General features: G+C 49.6%; 1 protein-coding gene across 2 annotated transcripts in view; it reads left to right on the forward strand.

Annotated features, from left to right (window-relative positions):
• Positions 1-26,447, forward strand: part of PABPC1 (poly(A) binding protein cytoplasmic 1) — a 486,449-nt gene that overhangs the window by 331,463 nt on the left and 128,539 nt on the right. For both annotated transcript variants that reach the window (XM_078686948.1, XM_078686946.1), the window contains exon 13: positions 13,897-13,981. In XM_078686948.1, coding sequence (XP_078543074.1) covers positions 13,897-13,981 — 85 coding nt within the window. The remainder of the gene's footprint in view (positions 1-13,896; positions 13,982-26,447) is intronic.

Here is a 26,447-nt window from a genome sequence, read left to right on the forward strand (position 1 = left end):
TGTAAAATAAAAATGGCCTTTGTAGCTATTGCCCTGTGAATTTCCGAAAGTTATAATTTATGAATTGATCACTGAAAGCTGTAGGTTACAAATACAGATCGCTTGGAGATGTTAGCAGCAACGTTGCTGGGGTTAGGCCCCCTGGACAAATTGTGACTGACCTTGAGCAAGTGGTTTTGTCCTTGTGCTTCACTTTGCTTTCAAGTAGGGACTATGCCAAATATAAAATCATATTTAGGGAATTGGAGGTTACCAATGCCACCTGGCTATAAAGGTGTTTGTTTGCTTCACTGTTGCTAACTAGCTTCCATTGCAAAATCTGCAACCCAAGCTATACATTAATATGTTTTTTAAGATGGTGAACTAAAGGTTACTTGACAGCTTTGTGTGCACCTGGACTGATTTCTTGTTGTCCAATCTGTTATTGGTCCTTTGAGCTATTGGCATTGTAAATGGCAATGCCTTTCATAAAAAAAAAAATGATAGGTATTTTCATTTACAATACCAATAGTTCAATCTTTTGCAAAAGCAATACCTATTGTATTGCAGAACGCTGTGTCTGTGTAGAGGGCGTTGCATTCATTATTAAAGTTAAAAAAAGAGCATAGTGTCCCTGAAGTGGGGTCCGTGCTAATTGCTAAAGTAAATAAATAATTAAACCAGGCGTGTTGTCCCTGAAACAGGCGTGTTGTCCCTGAAACAGGCACCACGCTTAACATCACACTAAAAAATAAATTAAAGCCAATGACCAATATGGACGGAGAGTGAGCGGGGCTGCTAGTGCAAACCCTAACACAGCATGCCTTGCAGAGTGTGCAGCGCATGCGCACTGCCACTAGGTTCAACCTAAACCAGAACTATACTCTCCATTTAGGACACTCTTGCACTTGCCCAAAGTGCCAGTCACTCGGGAGGTTGCATTCCAGGATCTGCTCCGCAAACAAAACCGGAGTGTGTGGGGAAACCTCTACCAAGCAGGACAATTTAAAAGCCGGCAGGAATTACTGCTTGGAGAGGGGGACCACGCCTTTCGAGGTCTTTCTTTATATTAGACTCCGCCACGAGATCCGTGGAAGAAGGAACCAGGAAGAAGAGCCTGTGGACCCTCAGCTCATGCGGTTAGATAACATGCTGTTAGCAGAGGGTGTGGCTGGGCCAGAGAAAGGCGGAGGGTCGGCAGCTGCAGCGGCTGCTGCCGCAGCCTCTGGCGGTGTGTCTCCCGACAACTCTATTGAGCACTCGGACTACAGGAATAAACTATCACAGATCCGGCAGATCTACCACTCAGAACTGGAGAAATACGAACAGGTAAGTCTAGTTGTGGAAAAGACATGGCTGGTGTGGTCGGATGGAAGAGCTCTGTTAAGACTTGTATAACTTAGTAGGATTACAGGGGAAATGAGGTTTATTAGAGAAACAAATATCGTTAGTGACCAACAGAGCTGAACACATGAATCAAACAAGACGGAGGGAAGAGAGGGGAGGGGGGAGGATAAATGCGACACGGCGGGAAGGGGCAGGCAGGATGACTCAGGGGAGGGGGCGGAGCGGGGCAGAGCGGCATGTGGGTGTGAACAAGCCGGGCCTTTGAAGTGAAGCTAAGCTTCACTTCAAAGGTGTCGGAGGAATGCGGGCGGCTGTGCACGCGCTTTTAAGCTCAATGCACATGCGCATTGAGCTTAAAAGTCACGGGCACTGCAAGGAATCGCCACGATTCCTTGCAAGTTAGATAAAGTGTGGATGAGCCCCTATAGTCTCGCTTGCTCGATGCGCATGCGCATCGACAGGCGAGACCTAAAAACGACCATTAGAGACGCCTGCCCCGTCTCCTCATCCTAAGAAGGACATTGCGACTTCTCCTCTAAGAATACCTCCGCCTCCTTCTCCTCCTCCATCACTCTCCTACACCACCTCCTCCTCCTCCTCCTCCATCACTCCCCTACACCTCCTCCTCCTCCTCCATCACTCCCCTACACCTCCTCCTCCTCCTCCATCACTCCCCTACACCTCCTCATCCTCCCACTCCCCCCTGCCACATCACTCCCCTACACCTCCTCCCCCTCCCCCCATCACTCCCCTACACCTCATCCTCTTCCTCCCCCTGCCACATCACTCCCCTACACCTCCTCCTCCCCCTCCCCCTGCCACATCACTCCCCTACACCTCATCCTCCTCCTCCCCCTCCCCCCAGCCACATCACTCCCCTACACCTCATCCTCATCCTCCTCCTCCCCCTCCCCCCTGCCACATCACTCCCCTACACCTCATCCTCATCCTCCTCCTCCCCCTCCCCCTGCCACATCACTCCCCTACACCTCATCCTCATCCTCCTCCTCCCCCTCCCCCCTGCCACATCACTCCCCTACACCTCATCCTCCTCCTCCGCCTCCCCCTGCCACATCACTCCCCTACACCTCATCCTCCTCCTCCGCCTCCCCTGCCACATCACTCCCCTACACCTCATCACTCCCCTACACCTCATCCTCCTCCTCCCCCCAGCCACATCACTCCCCTACACCTCATCCTCATCCTCCTCCTCCCCCTCCCCCCTGCCACATCACTCCCCTACACCTCATCCTCATCCTCCGCCTCCCCCTGCCACATCACTCCCCTACACCTCATCCTCCTCCTCCGCCTCCCCTGCCACATCACTCCCCTACACCTCATCACTCCCCTACACCATATCATCCTCCTCCCCTCTCACTCCCCTACACCATTTCATCATCCTCCTCCTCCTCCCCCTCACTCCCCTACACCATATCATCCTCCTCCTCCTCTCACTCCCCTACACCATATCATCCTCTGCCTCCTCCTCCCCCCTGCCACATCACTCCCCTACACCATATCCTCCTCCTCCTCCTCCCTCCTCCCCTACACCATATCCTCCTCCCCCTCCCCCCTGCCACATCACTCCCCTACACCATATCCTCCTCCTCCCTCCTCCCCTACACCATATCATCCTCCTCCTCCCTCCCCTACACCATTTCATCCTCCTCCTCCCTCCTGCCACATCACTCCCCTACACCATATCCTCCTCCCCCTGCCACATCACTCCCCTACACCATATCCTCCTCCTCCTCCCCCCGCCACATCACTCCCCTACACCATCTCCTCCTCCTCCCCCTGCCACATCACTCCCCTACACCATATCCTCCTCCTCCTCCTCCTCCTCCTCCTGCCACATCACTCCCCTACACCATATCCTCCTCCTCCTCCTCCCCCCTGCCACATCACTCCCCTACACCATATCCTCCTCCTCCCCCTGCCACATCACTCCCCTACACCTCATCCTCCTCCTCCTCCCCCTGCCACATCACTCCCCTACAACTCATCCTCCTCCTCCCTCCTGCCACAACCCTCCCCTACACCATATCCCTCTCCTCCTCCTCCTCCCCCCTGCCACATCACTCCCCTACACCATATCATCCTCATCCTCCCCCCTGCCACATCACTCCCCTGCACCATATCATCCTCCTCCTCCTCCCTCCTCCCCTACACCATATCCTCCTCCTCCCTCCTCCCCTACACCATATCCTCCTCCTCCCTCCTCCCCTACACCATATCATCCTCCTCCCCTACACCATATCATCCTCCTCCTCCTCCTCCTCCCTCCTCCCCTACACCATACCATCCTCCTCCTCCTCCTCCCTCCTCCCTTACACCATATCATCCTCCTCCCTCCTCCCCTACACCATATCATCCTCCTCCATCCTCCCCCTCACTCCCCTACACCAAATCATCATCCTCCTCCTCCTCCTCCCCTACACCATTCACAGGTATACTGATGTTGCTATCTGTTTTGCTTCTCACCACCTTACCTCCTCCCCCCCCCCCCCCCGTGCTTGCGTCTTGCCGCGAGTGCTGCGGTACCCTCCCCCCTCCACCTCACTCCCCTACACCAATCATCCTCCCCCTCCCCCAAACTCATCCTCCTTCTCCTCCCCCTCCCCTACACCACACATCATCCTCCTCCTCCTCCCCCTCACTCCCCTACACCATATCATCCTCCTCCTCCTCCCCCTCACTCCCCTACACCATATAATCCTCCTCCTCCCCCCTCACTCCCCTACACCATATCATCCTCCTCCCCTCTCACTCCCCTACACCATATCATCCTCATCCTCCTCCCCCTCACTCCCCTACACCATATCATCCTCCTCCTCCCTCTCACTCCCCTACACCATATCATCCTCCTCCTCCTCCCCCCCTCACTCCCCTACACCATACCATCCTCCTCCCTCCTCCCCTACACCATATCATCCTCCTCCTCCTCCCTCCTCCCCTACACCATATCATCCTCCTCCATCCTCCCCCCTCACTCCCCTACACCAAATCATCCTCCTCCTCCCCGCCACATCACTCCCCTACACCATATCATCCTCCTCCTCCCCCCCTCACTCCCCTACACCATATCCTCCTCCTCCCCCCGCCACATCACACCCCTACACCATATCCTCCTCCTCCCCCTCACTCCCCTACACCATATAATCCTCCTCCTCCTCGCCACATCACTCCCCTACACCATATCATCATCCTCCTCCTCCCCCTGCCACATCACTCCCCTACACCATATCCTCCTCCTCCGCCTCCTCCTCCCCCCTGCCACATCACTCCCCTACACCATATCCTCCTCCTCCTCCTGCCACATCACTCCCCTACACCCTATCCTCCTCCTCCCCCCTGCCACATCACTCCCCTACACCATATCCTCCTCCCCCCGCCACATCACTCCCCTACACCATCTCCTCCTCCTCCTCCCCCTCACTTCCCTACACCATATCATCCTCCTCCTCCCCCTCCCCTACACCATATCCTCCTCCTCCTCCCCCTCACTCCCCTACACCATATCATCCTCCTCCTCCTCCCCCTCACTCCCCTACACCATATAATCCTCCTCCTCCCCCTCACTCCCCTACACCATATCATCCTCCTCCCCCTCACTGCCCTACACCATATCATCCTCCTCCCCCCTCACTCCTACACCATATCATCCTCCTCCTCCTCCTCCCTCTCACTCCCCTACACCATATCATCCTCCTCCTCCTCCCCCCCTACACCATACCATCCTCCTCCCTCCTCCCCTACACCATATCATCCTCCTCCTCCTCCTCCCTCCTCCCCTACACCATATCATCCTCCTCCATCCTCCCCCCTCACTCCCCTACACCAAATCATCCTCCTCCTCCCCGCCACATCACTCCCCTACACCATATCATCCTCCTCCTCCTCCTCCTCCTCCCCCCTCACTCCCCTACACCATATCCTCCTCCTCCCCCCGCCAAATCACACCCCTACACCATCTCCTCCTCCTCCCCCTCACTCCCCTACACCATATCATCCTCCTCCTCCTCCTCCCTCACTCCCCTACACCATATCATCCTCCTCCTCGCCACATCACTCCCCTACACCATATAATCATCCTCCTCCTCCCCCTGCCACATCACTCCCCTACACCATATCCTCCTCCTCCGCCTCCTCCTCCCCCGCCACATCACTCCCCTACACCATATCCTCCTCCTCCTCCTGCCACATCACTCCCCTACACCATATCCTCCTCCTCCCCCCTGCCACATCACTCCCCTACACCATATCCTCCTCCCCCGCCACATCACTCCCCTACACCATCTCCTCCTCCTCCCCCTCACTCGCCTACACCATATCATCCTCCTCCTCCTCCTCCTCCTCCCCTACACCATATCACCCTCCTCCTCCTCCTCCTTCCCCCTCATTCCCCTACACCATATCATCCTCCCCCCTCACTCCCCTACACCATATCATCCTCCTCCTCCCCCCTCACTCCCCTACACCATATAATCCTCCTCCTCCTCCCCCCTCACTCCCCTACACCATATAATCCTCCTCCTCCTCCCCCTCACTCCCCTACACCATATCATCCTCCTCCTCACTCCCCTACACCATATCATCCTCCTCCTCCTCCTCCCTCTCACTCCCCTACACCATATCATCCTCCTCCTCCTCCCCCTCACTCCCCTACACCATATCATCCTCCTCCCCCCTCACTCCCCTACACCATATCCTCCTCCCCCCGCCACATCACTTCCCTACACCATATCCTCCTCCTCCTCCTCCTCCTCCCCCCGCCACATCACTCCCCTACACCCTGCAACTAGTGCAGAATCAGGCCGCTCGCCTGATCTATGGCCTGCCCAAATTTCACCGTGTTACCCCTCTGCTGTAGGCATTACACTGGCTACCTGTGAGAGAGCGAGCCTTATTCAAACTTGGCTGCCTCACCTTTCAGGCCAGGATGGGCACCGCTCCTGAGTTTATATGCTCAGCCATCAAGCCCTACCTGCCGGGAAGAGAACTCCGTTCCACCCACATGGCACTCTTGATCACTCCCCGTTTCAAAAAGAAGAAAGCTGGAGGAGCAAAATTTGCGGTCCTTGCCCCAGCCTTCTGGAACTCTCTCCCTGTGCGACTTCGCACTTCACCCTCTTACATCGAGTTCCGTAAGAACCTCAAAACTTTTCTTTTTTCCCGAGCTTTCGCTGCCTAGCTCCCTCATGCTGCTGTTGCCGGTCGTAATCTGAAAAGCGCCAAGAAACCGCTCTGTATAAGTGTGCTCAATAAATGTTTTTAAATTCAAAATTCAAATTCAAATATCCTCCTCCTCCTCCTCCCCCCCTGCCACATCACTCCCCTATACCATATCCTCCTCCTCCTCCTCCTCCTCCCCCCCCCTGCCACATCACTCCCCTACACCATCTCCTACTCCATTAGAAGATGATGATGACGAGGATTACACCTCTGACACACGGGATGGTGCAGATAATGAGCCACTAGATAATCCTAGTCCTCCTGGCTAACCTGACCCTTGTGATGATTATAGTACCCGAGACATCCCTAACATCCCACAAGATGACATATACCCCTCCAGGCCTTCCCCACCAGAGGACACTATGGGATTTAACCAACTTGTCCAAAGAGCTGCCCAATGTCATGGAGTTGACCTACATACTGACCCAGTAGGCGAAGACTTCCTTATGGATACCTTTGATACAACACAAAAGTCCACCTCCATTTTACCTATGCTTAAAGGGGTTATTAAGCATGCGCCAGAGGTCTTCAAAGATCCAGTTAGGGCTCGAATTCTCAACCCCGATTTGAGAAGTATAAGGCTGCCCCCTCAGGCCCAGCCTACATTAAAGGGCCTGCACCACTAGACTCCCTTGTAGTCTCCAATGCACGTAAAAGAGCCAATTCCCAAATATCAGGCAAGGCTCCCCACCAGATAAAGAGTCTAAACTCCTAGACGCCTCAGGCAAGCAAAAGGCGTCAGACAGCAAACATTTGACGTATTGCTAATACTCAGGCATTATTAGCAAGGTACGACAGGGCACATTATGATGAATTAGCATCCATAATGCAGCACCTTCCTGACTAGTACAAGAATAGGGCCAATGAACTTATACAAGAGGGTAAAACCATCACCAATATCTCTAGTCGTTGTGCCCTAGATGCAGCAGATACCGCTTCTAGGGCAATTAATACCAGTGTCCTTTTGCGTAGGCATGCCTGGCTACGCATTTCAGGTTTCAAACCTGAAGTACAAAGTGCCATACTCAATCAACACTTCGATGAGCAACACTTATTTGGGCCTAATGTGGACGTATCCCTTGAAAAAATGAAAAAGGATACAGACACAGCTAAATCTATGGGAGCCTTGCAGTCGCAAGCTCCCAGACGTTCTTTTCGTTGCTCATCCTTTAGAAGCACCACTAAAGGCTAGTCCTCAGATAGTCCCTCTACTTCTTACAAAGCCCCTACCCAATCAACCTACAATAGGGGCTACCAAAGAGGGGGTTACAGGGGCAACAACAATAAAGGCAGAAGCAAAACTAACAACTCCCGCTCTGCCTCCCCGCTGGCCCAATGACTTCCCTCCACTTTCCCCACCACATTCCACTCCAGTTGGGGGAAGACTACAACAATTCCTTCCTGTTTGGACCAACATCACATCAGACAGCAGGTAGGTGCAACAAATAATTCAAGCAGGTTACTGTCTCGAACTAACCTCTACCCCCCTCCACCAAAACATACCGCCCATATAGCATCCAATATCACAAGAACATTTGCGTCTGCTCAGGCAGGAGGTAATATCCTTCCTACAAAAAAGCACAATAGAACCAGTTCCACTGCATTATCAAAACAAAGGAGTTTACTTTCTTATCCCAAAAAAGGACGGCTCTCTAAGGCCTATTCTAGACCTCAGACCACTAAACCTGTACATACAATCAGACCACTTCCATATGGTCACACTCCAACTGGTCCTTCCTCTCTTTTTACAAAATGACTTCCTTGCCTCTATAGATCTCAAGGACGGCTATTTACACATTCCCATTCCCACAGCTCACAAAGTATCTCAAATTTGTACTGGAAGGTCAGCACTGTCAATTCAAGGTACTCCCATTCGGAGTCACAACAGCACCAAGAGTGTTTACCAAGTGCCTAGCAGTAGTAGCAGCACACTTAAGAAGATAACACATTCACATCTTCCCATATCTCGACAACTGGCTCATAAAAGCCAGCTCATACAGTCAGTGTGTACAACACACTCGCACCACCATTCAATTACTCCACAACTTGGGGTTCACTTTGAGCTTAAGACTGATAACATAAGAAGCGATCTCCTCAATGATGTAAGCCGCTATTCCAGCCCCAACAGCATAACTTCCACTCAACCTAAAAACAACGCGGCCTGGTCTTCCTTCGACACCTACTCAGAAGAAACAATTAACAAACTGCTCGGCACCTTGAAACCCTCTAATCACCTCACAGACCCCCTACCTGCTAATGCTGTAAAAGGCTTCATCCCCCTGCTCCTCCCACTTTGGACTAAAATCATTAACAGTTCCCTTCAACAAGGACTCATCCCTGACTCCCTCAAGGTGGGACAAGTCACGCCTATACTCAAGAAACCTACAGCTGACCCTGCTGACCTAAACCATTACCGCCCTATCACCAATATCCCCACCCTGGCCAAACTGCTGGAAAAATGCATACAACTCCAACTGACAAAACACATCGATCAGTTTGACCTCCTCAACCCTCATCAGTCAGGCTTCCGAGCAAGACACAGTACGGAAACGGCTATGACACATAATTGATGACGCCCTCCAAATCCTAGATCATAACAACACCTGCCTCCTCATCCTACTTGATCTCTCCTCAGCATTCGACACCGTCAAACATGAGAATCTACTTGAGCTGTTAAACACCAGAATGGGTCTATCTGGGACTGTTTTCAAGTAGTTCACTTCCTTTCTACAAAACCGGTCTCAAAAGTTCAAGATCAACAACGTGTTATCCCCATCTGTGCCTGTAACATTAGGAGTCCCACAAGGATCTTCTCTATCCCCAACTTTGTTCAATCTAGTCATGGAACCACTCACCACCTTGTTACAAGCATCTAATGTACACTTTCACATGCCGATGACACTCAACTCTATCTCAAACTACTATCCCCGGAAGACATCAAACTTCTGAACTCTACGCTCAGAAAAACCCAATCATGGTTGGCAGATAATCACCTCAAACTAAATGCTCTGAAAACTGAGTTCCTTTTGATCTCACCTCCTGCGAAAATCTCCACCACCCAAACCTGGCTCAAACCTGGCTCAAGCACCTAACTGCACTCTGTCCAACCCACTATCGTGGACTCCGCGAAATCCTTAGGCATCACACTTGACGCCAATCTCAACATGCAGCAGCATATCAGCAAAGCAACTAAGGGAGCTAATTTCCAAATCAACACTTTGAGGAAACTTAAACCCTTCCTCTCAGCTAAGGACTTCCAAACTGCAGTACAAGCCCTAGTCATCCCACGCATAGACTACGGAATCGTCGCTCTCTGCGGACTCCCCCTATCAACAACTGCACCCCTAAGAGCCTCCTTGAACGCTGCAGCGAGACTTATCACTGGATCAAAAAAACATTTGTATATTTCCCCTGACTTAAAATCCCTGAACTGGCTGCCTTTTGAAGCCAGGATACAGCTGAAAATCGCTTGTATGACTCACATGGCTGTACACCACAAGTCACCCAACTACCTCACTCAAAAGCTGACTATATCAGGGGGCTCGAGATCCACCAGAAGCACAAAAAATCTCCTCCTGAAACCGCGAAGATTCCGGAAGGAAAAAACTTATTAACGATCCTTCTCTGGAATGGCACCCAGGATCTGGAATGCACTCCCTCCCGAAACAAGGCTGATCTCCTCCACTGCATTTTTTAAGAAAGAAGTAAAAGCCATCTTTATGGCTAAATTCACTTGAACTCTTTTTTTGATATATCGTTTACATTGCACCGACTTTGTATTTTTTGTTTATCTGATTGTCTAACTGTACTTTTTGTTTTATCTGATTGCTATCCTACTTTGCTACTCACATACTACCTATTACTATTTTGTACCCAAAAGTTTGTTTAATCACTCCCTTGTTTCCCTTACCCCTTGTTTCTGTAAAGCGCTCTGATATCTGCAAAGATCTTGTTCGCGCTATATAAAATTTTGAAAATAAATAAAACCACACCAAGTCCCACCTGCAACCGTCCCACGTACAACAATATCTTGGTGCCACATTAAACACCTCAACAGTGCCAGCTTATCCCTCTCCTGCCAGGATAACAAATATGCAAGCTCTTCTAACTAAATTCCAACTGCAACACTCTCTTCCAGCTCGAGTGTTTATGCAACTCATAGGAATGATGCCCTCTTGCTTATTCATAGTGCCTCATGCAAGACTACAGATGCGTCCTCTTCAAGAGTGCTTAGCACAGCAATGGAACCAGGCTCAAGGTCAATTAACAGACCTAGTGTTGGTAGACGGTCAAACTTGCCGCTCTCTGCAATGGTGGAACACCAAAACCTTTCCGCGGGCCGACCGTTCCTAGAGCCAGTTCCTTAAATAGTTATGACAACAGACGCATCGCTCTCCGGCTGGGGAGCCCACCTCCTGCAGCACACCATGCAGGGCAGGTGGACACCGCAACAAGTTACTCCACTTGGAGTTACTAGCCATTTTTCTAGCCCTAAAAGCATTCCAAAAGCACATATCGGGCAAAGCTGACTTAGTCCGCACAGACAACATGACAGCCATGTACTACATAAACAAACAAGGAGGGACACACTCTCTTCAACTCAGTTAGCGCAGCAGATATGGAGATGGGCTATACCTCTGAACATCTTCCTCTTAACCCAACATGTTCCAGGAGTACAAAACACCATAGCCAATCTGTTAGGCCAACATACACAACAGATCCACACGTGTGAACTTCATCCACAAGGTCTTCAACCATTCTTTCAGATGTGGGGACAACCTCAGATAGACCTCTTCGCCACCCACGAAAACGTCCAAGCTTCGCTGCCAGGTATCCACACCCGCTGTCCAAAGGCAATGCGATATGGATGAACTGGTCCGACAAATTAGCATACGCTTTACCACCTCTCCACTGCTTCCATTAGTGGTGCGCAAACTTCAGCAACATTCCCTCCCTCATTCTAGTTGCTGCAACTAGGGCCAGACAATCGTGGTATACCACGCTGCTGCAACTTTCTGTGGTACCGCACCAAAAGCTATATCGGTCTCCAGGTTTCCTAACCCAGAACCATGGAGAGATCAGACACCCAGACCCAGCTCAGCTCAACCTAGCGATCTGGCTCCTGAGGTCCTAGAGTTCGGTTATCTTAACCTTCCTCCTGACTGTATGAACGTTATTAAAGAAGCTAGACGTCCCAGCACTAGAGCATGTTATGCAGCCAAGTGGAAACGTTTTGTGATATACTGCCATAACAACGACATCAATCCTCTAGATGTGTCTATTCAACACATCATAGGATACTTACTACACCTCCAAAGATGTAACTTAGCGTACACATCTATTAGACTGCATCTTGCTGTCATTGCAGCATACCTACAAAATAGACATCTATCACTTTTTTGAGTACCTGCCATAAAAGCTTTTATGGAGGGCCTCAAAAGAATAATTCCTCCCAGAGCACTACCTTCACCTGTGTGGAATCTAAACATTGTTCTCACACGGTTAATGGGACCTCCTTTTGAACCTTGACATAAATGCGAACAGCAATTCTTAACTTGGAAAGTTGCTTTCCTATTAGCTATTACTTCTCTAAGAAGAGTTAGTGAGCTGCAAGCATTGACCATTCAAGAACCTTTTCTGCAAATGCATTATAAGATTGTTCTCCGTACCAATCCTAAATTCCTTCCAAAAGTCATTTCGCCCTTCCATCTCAATCAATCTGTAAAGCTGCCAGTATTCTCGCTGCCACAGTCGCAGAAAGAGCTCTTCATACCTTAAATGTCGATGCTTTACTACATTGAAAGAACACAACCCTTTCATAAAACTAAACAGCTTTTTGTGTCTTTCTCACCACCACACAAACGCAACCCCATATCAAAATCTGGGCTAACTAGGTGGATTGTCAAATGTATACAGATTTGCTACCACAACGCTAAACATACGTTATCTGTTCCTCCTAAAGCCCATTCTACTATTAAGATAGGGGCTTCAATGGCATTTTTAGGGAACATTCCCTTAGATGACATCTGAAAAGAAGCTACATGGTCTACACCACACACATTCACAATACACTATTGTGTAGATGTGCAAACTAAACAACAAGCTACTGTGGGCCCGGCTGTACTTAAAACACTGTTCCAAACTACTGCAACAGATACGGGTGGTCGCCGCTAAGAGTGGGTACTGCTATACAATCTATGCACAGTGTGTAATCTGCAGTTCATATGCCTCAAACGGAAAATGCTACTTACCAGTATGCATCTGTTCTTGGCATGTAGAGCTGCAGAGTTACACACGCCCACCCGGCTACCTTTATCTGTTTCAGTATTATCTTAATTAGATACAGCTTACATGAGCATCCTTCCTGTTTCTGGCAAAACTCCATCATTTCCCTGCTGGCGAAAAACAATCTAAGGATGGAGCCAATGCCCATGCGCACTACCAAAGGAGGAGTCACCTATCTTGTGATTTCCAAAGACTTTTCAGGACAAAAAACAACTGCAAACATCCAAGCCCAACACTTGGTGGTGATCTATGCACAGTGTGTAACTCTGCAGCTCTACATGCCAAGAGCAGATGCATCTAGTAAGTATCATTTTCCTGTCTGCAAATTCAGTGTCATTGAGTCCAGTGGTCTGGGCTGCATCTAAGAGTCTGAGAATTTACCTCCCCTTTTTCTCGACCCTGCTTGGCGGATCACCCCAAAACTTTCCATGCACAACAAGACTCACTATGACACTATTTTTGAGAAAATGTAGTGAAGATTTGTCAAACGTCCAAGATATAGGCAGGTCAAAAAAAGATTTTTCTATGGAGACATGGTCCTAACTAAATATGTATGCCGGGGTCCCCGCACATGGGCAGAACTTTTCAGTGCTTATGAATGTGATGAGGATTCCCCTGGAAGAAAACTAGGATTACAGGTAAGCAATTTATCTATATCCTATTTCTTGTCCTATGTCCAGCACCCATTTTAATGGCAGCGGATGAAGACCTCAGTTTTAGGCCAGTACAAACCAGGAGTATTGACTGAGCTCAGAAGCTTGAAAAATCAGTTTAGCAACATCTTTAAATGTTGCAGACCCTCTGATGTGCATTTGCTCTCTTTAGTAATTACTGCACCAGGATACTCTTCTTGAGCAGCAATTGTACTTTGCAATGGCTGCTAGCATATCATGCATTAATTGGTCCCAGTGACAATCTGCCAGCCTTCACATCATTCCCACTGTTCAATCCCTATTAAAGATAAAAATTGTTTAACATTTTAAAGTTGTGAGCTAAATAGTTACTTTGAACTAAAATGAGAATGTTTTTTTTTGTTCATCTGTGGTCCAGCCTGCTGTCCATGTACAAGGTCAGGAGCCCTTAACTGCTTCAATGTTGGCATCTGCACCACCACAAGAACAAAAACAAATGTTGGGTGAGTAGCATAATGTCTCAATGCAACTTGATTTATTTTGTTACTCAGAAGGTGCCATGCTGTTTATTAAACGTAGCTTAACTTTGTTCAAGGCATCTTGGTTTATTTAAATCTTTGTGGTTAAAGGAAAAAATTATTGTTAAAGACACATTTTCTAGATTGACTATAAATGTCGGTCTCTAATCTTTCATTCATCTCATATTGATCAATTTGACCTCCATTTAAGAAATATCCTGTAAAAACATAAATGCACGTTCATTCACTATAGCACTGCTATGTGTTTGTATGTGAAGTAAATCCCTGCTATCTGTGGGGGGTGCAAATTCCTGCATTTAGTACTATATTTTAATAATAATTGTGTCCTCCAATCCAACGCTTTTCACACTCAAAGTTTGTGCCAAAAGCTTGCTCTGGCCTATACGAAACATATGTCCAGACAAAGACCATGCAGCATCTTCCTCTGATCTAATTAGGTACTGATAAGATCCGTAGATCTGTGCTGAGCAAGGATCTGTGGGTGAACTGAGCCCTCCCCTCACAGTCTTTCGTACTAAACCTTAAGTTGGCTGTACCTGTCCTCCAAGCTGAAAGAGCTTGAGTGAGACAGAATTTCAGATCCTGGCACTTCTGGAAGTGACCTAGAAGCAACTCTGGAATCTAGATTGTTGGTTCTATGAAATGGTACATCAAGAGGAACTCCTAGACTTCAGTCCTTTTGCCAGTACTGATACTAGATATTGCCTAGTAACCATTGATTGCTCTCAGGACACCTCACATATCCTGACAGTGGTCCGCTAAGTTAAACATTCCCCTTTTGACACTATCGGTTAAATCATCTGCTATCGTAAAACACTGTGGCATTACACTCTTAGCAGTCCTCTGCTGCCACTAGTCCCCTGGTGCCTTCGAACCAAATTTGGATTTATTTCCTCCTGCTAGCCATAAATAAGTGAACTTTTTCTAGGATGTTTGTCGTATAAAGTTCCAGAGAAGGACCTAGGCTTCTCCCAATTCATTTGTGCTATTTAAGTGATAATAGTTTTCCTAAAGATCAAGCTCACCTCCTGACAAGAGGTTCCAGATGAGGTAGGCCTGTAATGTATGTACCACTTTATCCATTTTATTGATAGCATATAGTGCATGAGTTTTGACGGATTAAGTGCGGACAGCTTTGTGGAAGCCCATACTAAAGTTGGCATGATAAACTTTTAGTTTGTATGTACCACATCATCAATTTCATTGATAGCAGATAGTGCATGAGGTTTGTTGGTTTAAGGGTTAAGTGCTGACAGCTTTGTGTGAGCCCTGACTAAAGTTGGCTTGACCGGATAGTTTAACAAAAACAGTATTTTTAACAAATACCTGAAGAGGGCTACCAAATACACAGCACAGAATGTTAAATGTGTCCTTTCCTAGATATGCGCTTGGAGTACATGCCAATATCTAGGTACTGCAAATAGAAACTGATGTAGGAACATTAAACTGTTGGCCTAGAAAAACAATTTTGCAGGTAGCTGCCAAAATCGGTGAATTAAGATACCATCATCAAAAAGCAACATTTGCAGTCTCCACTAAAACAGTACAATCGAAGACAGCAGTAAATAGTCAACTTCCTTTCAAGTCTGTGTAAGAAAGCAACTCTGTATATACTGGACGAAAGTAAGGTACAGTGTGTACAGAGTACACAGTCCCCAGAGGTTTGGCAGAGGCTAAAGTTAGATATAACCTTACTTTCAAAAGTGGTAGCTTGGTCGAGCAGTAAGGCAGTATCAGAGGACAGTGTGTAAAGCCTTTGTTGTACACACTCAGTCAGCAAATGGTCTCACACGCTCAAGAACTGAACTCTAGGCCAATTGTTTTGTATCAAAAGATATAGTTTTATTTTAGAACCAACAAGGTATCAAAATCTACTTTCTCAGAATGGATTACTTTAGTTAAATACTTTTCAAATAGGCAATAGACTCTTTGAATACAATAGTCACAGTGTGTTGCAGTAGGCAGCACAATTTCAAACAATGTAACATTGAGCTCAATGGGAATTTCTAGTAAAATGCAATTAGTTACTTTGTAGATTACTTTTCTAACCTCAAGACTGGATCCTAGATTCAGTCCTGGGACATGTCCTGTAAACAGTTAAGTCAAAGCGTTTTGGTTACAGTAGTGATTTTTAAGGAATCTTATTGTATTTTAAAAGTTGACACTTCGAAACTTTTTCAGTTGAAATTACCAATGTTCTCCTATGAAACGAAATTCAGTTTGCTGGTAAAGTATGTTTAGGTTACTTTTGTAATCCAGTGCTGGACTCCTAGGTTCAGCAATGGGACATCTATCTAAAACAGGCAAGTACTTAAGTTTTTATCGTTGGCACGATTTTTAAAGAATATTGGTATGTTTCAAAAATCGACACTTGAAACTTTTTCAGCAAAAAGCAGGCTGAAACATATCCTATGGAAGGAAATTAAAGTTTTGCAGCGTGAATCTTTCTGGATTCACTATGCTGTGCATTATTCCGCGGTCTTGTGGTTGGGACCGGATTCGTAATCTTTTTTTTTTTTTTTTTTTTTCGTAGCCCAGGTGGGCGTCGGTGTCACACCTCCTTGGGTGCATTTCCGGTGACGTCGGCATGCTTCCTGCGGAAGCTCCCACTCTTGGGCGCCATCTTCAGATTCTTTTTTTCCACGGTCGGGTCTGGATCGTTCCCGTTTGGGCTCCAGACATTTTTGGAGAAAGAAGAAGAAAAATACAGAAATTGGAAAGAAAATTCATCTGAAGACTCCAGGAGACTTCATCGACCTAGAACCAGCAAAGGAGAAGGAGAATTCATCGAGATCTTCGACGAATGTCGACAAAAACGGAGTGAGAAGTTGGCCTGATATATGATGCTCACTAGTTCTAGTGATCACCTTGTATCAGTCCAAACAACCCTTATGGTGATTGGTTGTAAGTCAACCTTATAGACCAGCTATCCCAATGGTAGCATGGGCAAAGCAGTCTTAGGCTAAACTCTTTTGGCATGTGAAGCCAGCTGTTTTACCACAATATAACCCCTTGAATACCAAGTGAAAGGACACCACACAGGTTGTTATGAAAATAAACAATATATTTATTAATAACACCTCTGAACTCTTTATGAGGTCAGAGGGCTAAGCACATGACAATCTCTTACGAAAAATACTACAAGTCGCACGAAATTACAATGGTGCCCTAGGGGCACGACAAACCATATACTAAGTAAGTGGAATGTGAAAGTCGATAATCGGAATGGCGCTGTCCAGAGGCTGTAGGATCGGTGGGACCACGCTACACTAACTTCAGGTAGGTAATAGGAGGCCCACGGAACGCGTGTGCAGAGTGTGAACTCACGCGCGAGATGCGTAACAACGTCTATGGACAGTACAGTTCAAGTTAAAGGTGAGTACGGACAATCCTGACTAGATAGAACGACGACTGTGGAACTGGACACTAGGACTGTTAAACTACCCTTGAGCACCGAAATGCTCTCGTTACCTTACTCACGGGCTGCGGGTGCATAGGTGTCAAAGTGCGTCGGGTTCTCGCGTTGAAGTCTATGGAGCCTGAAAGAAAAGATGCTGCAGGCGACCAGGAGGAAGATGTCCGGTGAAATCCAAGGGTGGATTGTTGAAGAAGGAGACCTGAAAGCAGAGGGGACAATGTTCACAGTCACTAGCCAGTGACTGGAGTGGAACCAGGAAGGAACCAGGTGTCGTCGTCGCGATCAGGTGAAGAGTGGACGCTTGACTCTGCAGCCACGTGGACCAGGAGGTGTCTTCGACGACCAGGATGGAGGCACGAGCTGTCCCACGCAGGCTCTCGCTGTCGGCGGTGTCGGATCCGGGATTGGACTCAACAGGCCTTGGCAAAGGCAACTCACGCGGTGAGTGAAGAAAGCGTCTGGTGCGGACTAGGAGAGTCCGGGGTGCCCCTCTTTTGGAAGGGAGCAAGGGCCAATCTGGAGCAACCAGATCAGCAGTGGAAATTCACAGGTTTGTCGTCTGGGAGGCCACTAGCCAGCCGGCAAGTGACCAGACAACGCGTCGAGCAGGAACCAAGCAGAAGGGCCCCACGCAGATCTCGTGGATGCTGGAGGGCTGGTCTTCGGTGCAGGGGCTGCTCGGGGCTGGGGCTTCAGTCCCCAAAGCACTTGGTCGAGTTTACCTCGGGAGTCGTGCTGGAAGCGAAGTGCAGGTTCGTTCAAGATGGCTGGTCCCACGTGTCTCGTCGCACCCACGGGTCTCCGCTTTGCTGTAGATGCAGGTTGAGGTCGGAGAGGTCTGGGAATCCGGGTCTCGTCGGGCTCTAAAGTCTGGATCCTCGAGGGAAGACGACAAAGTGAAGCCGCTGGACGCTTGATGGTGCCTGCAGTTGCAGGGTGGACGACACTCCTTGTCCACAAGGGAGATTCTTCAGTCTTCTGTGGAGCAGAACGTCGAAGGCCAGAGTTTCTTCTTGTAGAATAGTTCAGGATAATCTAATTTGGAATGGGAGCAGCTCCTACCTTTATTCTCCTAAAGGGGGCTGCACTACTGACTAGGTCCCTCCCCTGGGTGGGACCGGGAAGGGGGGTGGTTACACCCCTATCCTTTGTCCGGTTTCCCGCCAGAGCTGGGGCTGGGATGCCCTAGCAACTGGTTTGAACCGGTGTATGCACAGGGCACCTTGTGTGCCCCAGGCATGTCTCATTCCTTTCAGGCCTCCCTACCTCAATACACAAAATCCTGTCTCGGGTGGTGCTAGCACCTCCCAAGGCAGGAAACCCTTTGTCCAAGCCATCCTCGCTGGAAGGACTCCCAGCAGCAGGAGGTCAGACTTGTGTCTGTGGTGGCAGCATCCATTTTGTGATGCTGAGGCTCGAGTTAACTTTAACCGGGGTTCACAGTTACATACATGTTGTGTCCAAATCGTATGACACCTTACTCGACATGTTTTGATAATGTTATACCAGAGTTAGAATTTAACCGCGAGGATTATAATGCACTTAAGAGTATATGGTATAGCGTTATCATGGAACAGCTATTAGGACTTGGTTCTGCAAGCTGCAAACGGGCTCAGCTCATGCCAGAGCACAATCTCACATAATTCCAAGCACTCTGCCTTCAGGATTGATAAGGCCTTCCATAGGAGTGACTGATAGGAATATATGTGTCCATTTTAGGGTTAGATATAGGTATACTATATATACAGCAAAGGGTGTTTACACCACCTTGCCCCAGCTGTCATGCAGCCAGTTGTGTCCGATTTAGATGGCCAGCCAGGGGTGGCATAATACATGCTTCAGCCCCTGGTAGGCCCTGGGTACAGGGACTGATAAGGTGGCCCAGTGCCAATTGGTAAATGCACCTAAAGTACATGCTTGTCAATTTAGAGAGAGAACAGCTAGGCTGTGGGTCTGATTAGCAGGCCCACAGCCAGGGAAAGTCGTAAACCAGTGAAGCAAAAAGCAAAAATCTGGGGTGACCATAGGATTGCAGACCCCACTCTCCTACACACGCGACCAGGGAGGCCCTGAGCGCTCGATGATGGACAACACGCCGTTCAAGTTCTGCCGTAACTGCCACCACAAGTACGCGCAGAAGGACCTGCACCCGGTTTGCAACCTTTGCCTGCCGATAAATCCCGGAAGCGAGGACTGCAACGCCTGCTCCGCCTTCACCCCGAAGACCCTTCGTGTGAGAGAGAGAGACAGAGGGTAGCGCACGCCACCCTGCAGGGGAAGGCCCCGACTCCATCCCTCCACGAGCTGGGGATGTCCTCCGAGGAAGAGGACAACGATGCCGCCGAAGACGACAGCTACACGGTCGTAGAGACCGATTACACCAAGACTTCTGATAAGGTAGGAGACTCTCCGGCCCCCAAGAACCCGAGAGACTGAGTCTCGAAAAAGTGAGGGCAAGGCCCCGAAAGCGCTGGCGCCAAAACACCTGGCGCCCGCGACTACTCACAGGCCTAGCGGATCCTCTGAGAAGGAGTCCCCGGCGCCGAGAGCTGTTGAACAGCAAAAGTCGTCGAAAATCGTCCCCGACAAGGACCGATCGACGCCGAGGGAGAAGGACCCTAAAGCACAGACGCCGACCAGAGACCCGAAACCCGGTTCGACGTCGAAGCCTCCGGCACCGAAAAGCACGGCGCCGAGCCAACCGCCGAAAAGAGCGGCCGAACCATCCGACGCGGAACACGCAGCCGAGATGGAGAAATGGAAAACATCTTGCAGCGGAAGAAAGAATTCGACGCAAAGATGAAAACCTTCACGATTCCACACAAGACCAAGCCACCAGTGGTGGAGGTGGTCTAGGAGGAAGACGAGGTCGCCGAGGAACAAGATCCGGACGTCGAGGTGGTCGATGACCAGGAAGAGGACGACAGTCCCTACTATAGTTACAACTATGGGGAGGAAGAGGACAGCAGGACGGACGCCGAGTCGGCCCCCTCGGACTTACAGGAGGTGGATTACCTAGATGTCGACACCGACAGCCCAGAGGAGGCGGTCGACACATATCCCTCGAGGCCCTCGCCGCCGGACGACTTCGGGGCCTACAACTCGGTGATAAGGTCTGCCGCAGCAGCTTTCAAACTCAAGCTCGACGAAGAGAAGCAGAAAGCAGACTTCCTTCTAGAGACATAGCTCCCCACACAAACAAGGAGCTAGTACCTACCAATGCTCGACAGCGTCTTGGTTCAGGGGAAGGAGGCATTCAGGGAACCCGCAACATGCAAGGCTGTAACTCCCAGAACAGAAAAGAAATACAAACATTCCTCAAAAGACCCACCCAACATTGAGGGCACGGTCTCCGCAGACTCCATTATCACGGCCACAGCAAGAAAGAGGGCTAACACACCCACTACTTCTGGACCACCACCGGATAAGGAGAGCAAGAGGATGGATCTGGTGGGCAGAAGGATCGAACGGAATGCCGCGACCTACTGGCGCATGGCTAATTCCAACGCCCTGATAAACAGGCACATGTACCAGATCATGGAGGAGCTGGGGCAGTTGGTGAAGGACCTGCCCCAGGATGCCAGGCAGAAGGCCGAAAAACTGGTTGAAGAAGGGAAGAACGCGGCAAATTCTTTCCTCAAGACGGCCCTGGATGGAGCAGACACCTCCAGCAGGCTCATGATGATGGGTGTCACTGAAAGAAGACACGCCTGGCTCAGGATCTCAGGTTTCAAACCCGAGGTGCAACACAGCATCCTGAACACACCGTTCAACGGCGAAACGCTTTTTGGATCAACAGTTGATGAGAAGCTGAGTCAACTAAAAAAGGATAACGAAACAGCAAGGTCCATGGGAGCATTGCAGTTCAGAGGCAACAAAAGGGGCACCCCGTCGCGGAGGCCTGGCGGGAGAGGTGGAATCCAACCAGGTACATCACACCAGGCTTTCCAACAAACGTACCAGGCAGACTCGCAGGCTCAGCAGGGTCAGCAGAAGCAGTCCTGGCAGTACCAACAAAGAGGCCAGTCCTTTCGAGGGAGAGGAAACGGACGTGGACAGAATAGAAGAGGGGGACAGCAGCCCGCCTCTAAGTGACTTCAAAAAACTCCGTGTGCCCGCCCACAGAAAAGATCCCAGGGGGTAGCACGTACAGAGGGGTCAAGACAAGCTACACATCTACGACCACATAACACCAGTGGGAGGAAGATTAAGATTTTACCTCCAAGAATGGAGAGAAATCACATCAGACAAATGGATCCTCAACATCATCCAATTCGGATACTGCATAGAGTTGAAGGGGAGGCCAACAAGCAGAAAACCAAAAAGAAAACCACTAGCAGGCAAGCAGCTAGAGTGTCTTCAGGAGGAAGCAAAGGAACTCCTGCGGAAGCAGGCCATAGAACGGGTACCCTTCAAGGAAAGAAACAAAGGAATATACTCAACGTACTTCCTGGTACCAAAAGTAGACGAGACAATGAGACCCATTCTGGCCCTAAGGTTCCTGAACAAATTCATAAGAACGCAAAAATTCAAAATGACCTCCCTGCAAGAGGTGCTCCCGCAATTGCAGATCGGCGACTTCATGGTCACGATAGACCTCAAGGACGCCTACCTGCACATCCCAATGAACAAAAAGCACAAGCATATGCTCAGGTTCACCATCGGAGAAAGCCACTACCAGTTCACGACACTAACCTTCGGGCTAAAATCAGCACCAAGGGTCTTCACAAAGTGCCTCGCAGCAGTCGCAGCGCACCTACGAAGGCAGGGAATACACGTATACCCCTACCTTGACGACTGGCTGGTGAAAGCAAACTCATACCAGAAATGCAAGCACACACAGTGACGAGCACGCTCATAAGCCTGGGGTTCTCCATCCATTGGAAGAAATCATCAATGGAGCTGGAAGATCTTCCTGGGAGCACAGATCAACACCTTACAGGGCAAGGTGTTCCCCAGCGAGAAGAGGGCGAGGGCGCTCGTGAAGGAAACTCGCCTCTACCGGAAGGGACAAGCTCGGACAGTGAGGACTGCGAGCAAGATCATGGGGATGATGGCATCATGCATCCACCTGGTACCGAATGTACGTCTCCACATGAGACCCATTCAAGAATGGCTACAGGAGCAATGGTCACAAGCCACAGGCAGTTGGGAGGATCTAGTGGTTGTAACGCACGCAGTGCAGAAGGAGATGACATGGTGGGCCATGGAGAACATAACAAGGGGAAAGCCTCTAACGCCCCCAACGCCAACAGTGACCATCACCACAGACGCATCCCTGAAGGGATGGGGCGCTCACATGGAGGAGCTCAAGGTGAGGGGACTGTGGACGCCAGCAGATGCGACAAAGCACATCAATTACCTAGAATTGAAGTCAATCTTCCTTGCACTGAAAGCTTTCCAAACAAGACTGTACAAGCACAAGGTGTTGCTACAAACAGACAACACCACCGCGATGTTCTACATCAACAAGCAGGGGGGCACACAGTCAGCCCCGCTTTCAACGCTGGCGCAGGAGATATGGAGATGGGCCATCCCTCTCAAGATAGACCTGCTAGCCATACACCTACCAGGGAAGGACAACATACAAGCAGATTGGCTCAGCAGACAGACATCGGCATCCCACGAGTGGGAGCTCAATGCTCAAGAGACAAGGTGGCTGTTCGACAGATGGGGAACACCATCAGTGGACCTGTTTGCCACACGCCGGAATGCAAAATGCCAAAACTTCGCATCCAGACAGCCCGAGGAGGGGTCACTGGGGAATGCCCTATGGATAGATTGGTCCGGGACATTTGCTTACGCCTTTCCCCCGATACCACTGATGCACAGAGTGCTGAGCAAGTGCAGGGCGAGCAACATGACCCTGATACTGGTCGGGCCACAGTGGGCCAGACAGACATGGTACTCGCAGATCATGGAGATGACAGTGTGCACCCCACAGATTCGGCAAGAGGAAAGACCTACTCACCATGCAGAACGGAGAGGTGCTACACCCAGAGCCAGAGAGCCTGAGTCTAGTAGCGTGGCTCCTGAGGACATAGAGTTCGCACATTTGAGACTGCCAGAAAGCACCCTGAGGGTCCTTCGGGAGGCACGGAGGCCCAGCACTCGAAAGTGCTATGTTGCGAAATGGAAATTATTCACAATGTGGAGCAGAAAAGAAGGACTTCACACTAAAATGAAGGACTCCACAGTGCTAAAGTACCTGACACACTTGCTGAAGAAGAACCTTAGCTCATCCTCCTTGAGAGTTCACTTGGCAGCGATAGTCGCCTACACAAGGGGAGAAACGTGCAGGAGTTTCTTCACATCACAGGTGGTGAAGAGATTCCTAGAAGGAGCGAAAAGGATCGCACCACCCAAGCGGGTGCCGCCACCTGCATGGAACTTGAACATAGTCCTAACGGAACTCATGAAAGAGCCCTTTGAACCACTTCACAAGGCCTCCCTAAAGATGCTAACTATGAAAACAGCTTTCCTGGTTGCAATAACGTCCTTACGCAGAGTAAGCGAGCTTCAGGCGCTGGCGCTACAAGAACCCTACATACAAATACACAATGATAGGGTTGTGATGAGGACTGACCCACACTTCATGCCGAAGGTGGTATCCAAATTCCACATGAACCAGTCTATACAGATACCGAGTTTTTTCCAAAAACCAACAACTAGCGCAGAGCGAGCTCTGCACACCCTGGACGCCAGAAGGGCAGTCATGCACTACATTGAGAGGACGAAGGGACACAGGAAAACAAACAGTTTTTTGTGTCATTCGCCAACAGTTTAATGGGAAAGGCAGTAACCAAGAAGACTATTGCACGATGGATCGCACAGACAATTCAACTCTGCCACAAACGTGCAGGACAAGTGCTAGCAGAGGGGACACTTGCCCACTCCACTAGGAAAAAGGGTGCTACAATAGATTTCCTGGCTAACACACCCATACAGGACATATGCCTGGCGGCAACATGGGCTTCGGTGCACACGTTCACGAAGCACTACTGTGTGGATATACAGATGAACAAGGAAGCACAAATCGGACAAAAGGTGCTCCAGCACATATTCAATAACCAACGCTCATCTTCCACCCAGCCGCCACAGAGATGAGACCGCTACAAAATCTATGCACAGCATAGTGAATCCAGAAAGATTCACGCTGCAAAACGAATAGTTTTCTTACCTGTCGGTGTAGTTTTGCAGCTTGAAGAAATTTCTGGATTCACTAGCGAACCCACCCACCTCCGCCAGAAAGATGAGGCTGGAGAGAGAAGAGGTGGATTTAAAAAAAAAAAAAGGGGGTTTTAAAAAAAGGACTTATAAGTACAGAGCGGTAAAATATCACCTAAATAGAACATTGCCATTACTTCAGAAACGAAAGAAACACGGAAAAAAAGAACCCGAAGATGGCGCCCAAGAGTGGGAGCTTCCGCAGGAAGCATGCCGACGTCACCGGAAATGCACCCAAGGAGGTGTGACGCCGACGCCCACCTGGGCTACGAAAAAACAAAACCAAGAAAAGACTACGAATCCGGACCTAACCACAAGGCCGCGGACTAATGCACAGCATAGTGAATCCAGAAAGATCTTCAAGCTGCAAAACTACACCGACAGGTAAGAAAACTATTCGTTACTGGTAAGTAAGGTTAGAATTACTTTTCAGGGTCAGTACTGGGCACAAAGATTCAGCACCGAGGTCTCTCCTGATAACAGGTGAGTAAATCGGAATTCGTTGTTTGGCTGATTTTAGATAAATATTTTAAAGTTCCAGAACTCCACACAGAAGAATTTCAAGTGAAACCAGTCAATGTTAGCCTGTGGAATAAAAGTGAGTTATCAGCTTTTAGGCAAGTACTCGACTGGTAGAGTTAAGGTTCTGGGCATAGACTATGGGGTCGCCCAGGGTCAGGTAGGTGTACAGTTGGTACACACTCGGGCAGCCGGGTGCAGAGGTAGTTGGGCCCAGTGTTATCCAATGAGAGGCAGGGGGCCTTCGGTTGGTGGCTGCTGGCTAGCAGGCCACGCACCTGTGGGAGCTGAGCTCCTGGTCACTTGCTCAGGGCAAATGGGGAAGTAGGATAGGACAAAGGTTGCACTGCCAGGAGCACTCGGGCGGCTGGGTGCAGGGTGCTTTTGAGCCGTCTGGTGATCAATGTTAATCAATGGAGATCTTGAAAAGGGAACAAAGGCGGCAGGCTCGGGGACGGCGATTCTTCAGGAGCGACCAACACTTCGAGGGGTACGTTGGGATCTTGGAAGATAGGTAGGCACCCTGGAGTTGGGGACAGGAAGCCAGGGGGTGCCGGGGTGTCTTTTGAGTTGGGAAATCTTACCCTCTGCTGGTCGCAGTTGGAGTGGTCCCTGGTTCTGAGGCTGCAGGCGTTGTCTGGGTCGTCGAGGAGGGTCCTTGGGCACTGGATTCCAGGTCAAAATTGCCGGGCGGACGTCCTCAGGGTCTTTGTCCACTCGGGCACAGGCCGGGCTCGCAGGTGCAGAGTGGGCTGGATTCGCGGTTCCTGGCTGGCACCAGGGGTATTGATGTTTGAGCAGAACCACTGCTCATGGGAGTCCCAGTCTCTAAGAGGGTCAAGGCAGGCAGGTCCTCCCGGGTTCTCGAGGTTGCTGTGGAGTTCGTAATGACAACCTCCCAGCACCATATACTCTTAATGGCATCACTGCACTTACAGTGCCCAGGATTTGTCCTGGGTACTGTAGGGGCACAGGGCTCGTGCACCTGTGCCCACACCACTGGCATAGGGTACCCAGCTAGTGTGGTGACTGATGTATGCCTGGGCAGTGGGTTTGTGGGCATGGCACACAGGGATGTGTGCCATGTCGACTCTTTGTTTAGTTCTGCACCAGGACACTCAGCCTGCAAAGGCAGTCTGTGTGTCAGGGTGCATGGCCCCTAAGGGTGGCACAATAAGTGCTGCATCCCTTAGGGGTCTTCTCTGGTCACAATGCCCTGGGTACCTAGGGTACCATTTACCTGGGGCTGACATGTGGCCAGAGATG

This window comes from Lissotriton helveticus, chromosome 4_1, assembly GCF_964261635.1.
Source record: "Lissotriton helveticus chromosome 4_1, aLisHel1.1, whole genome shotgun sequence".
NCBI classification, from domain to species: Eukaryota; Metazoa; Chordata; class Amphibia; order Caudata; family Salamandridae; genus Lissotriton; species Lissotriton helveticus.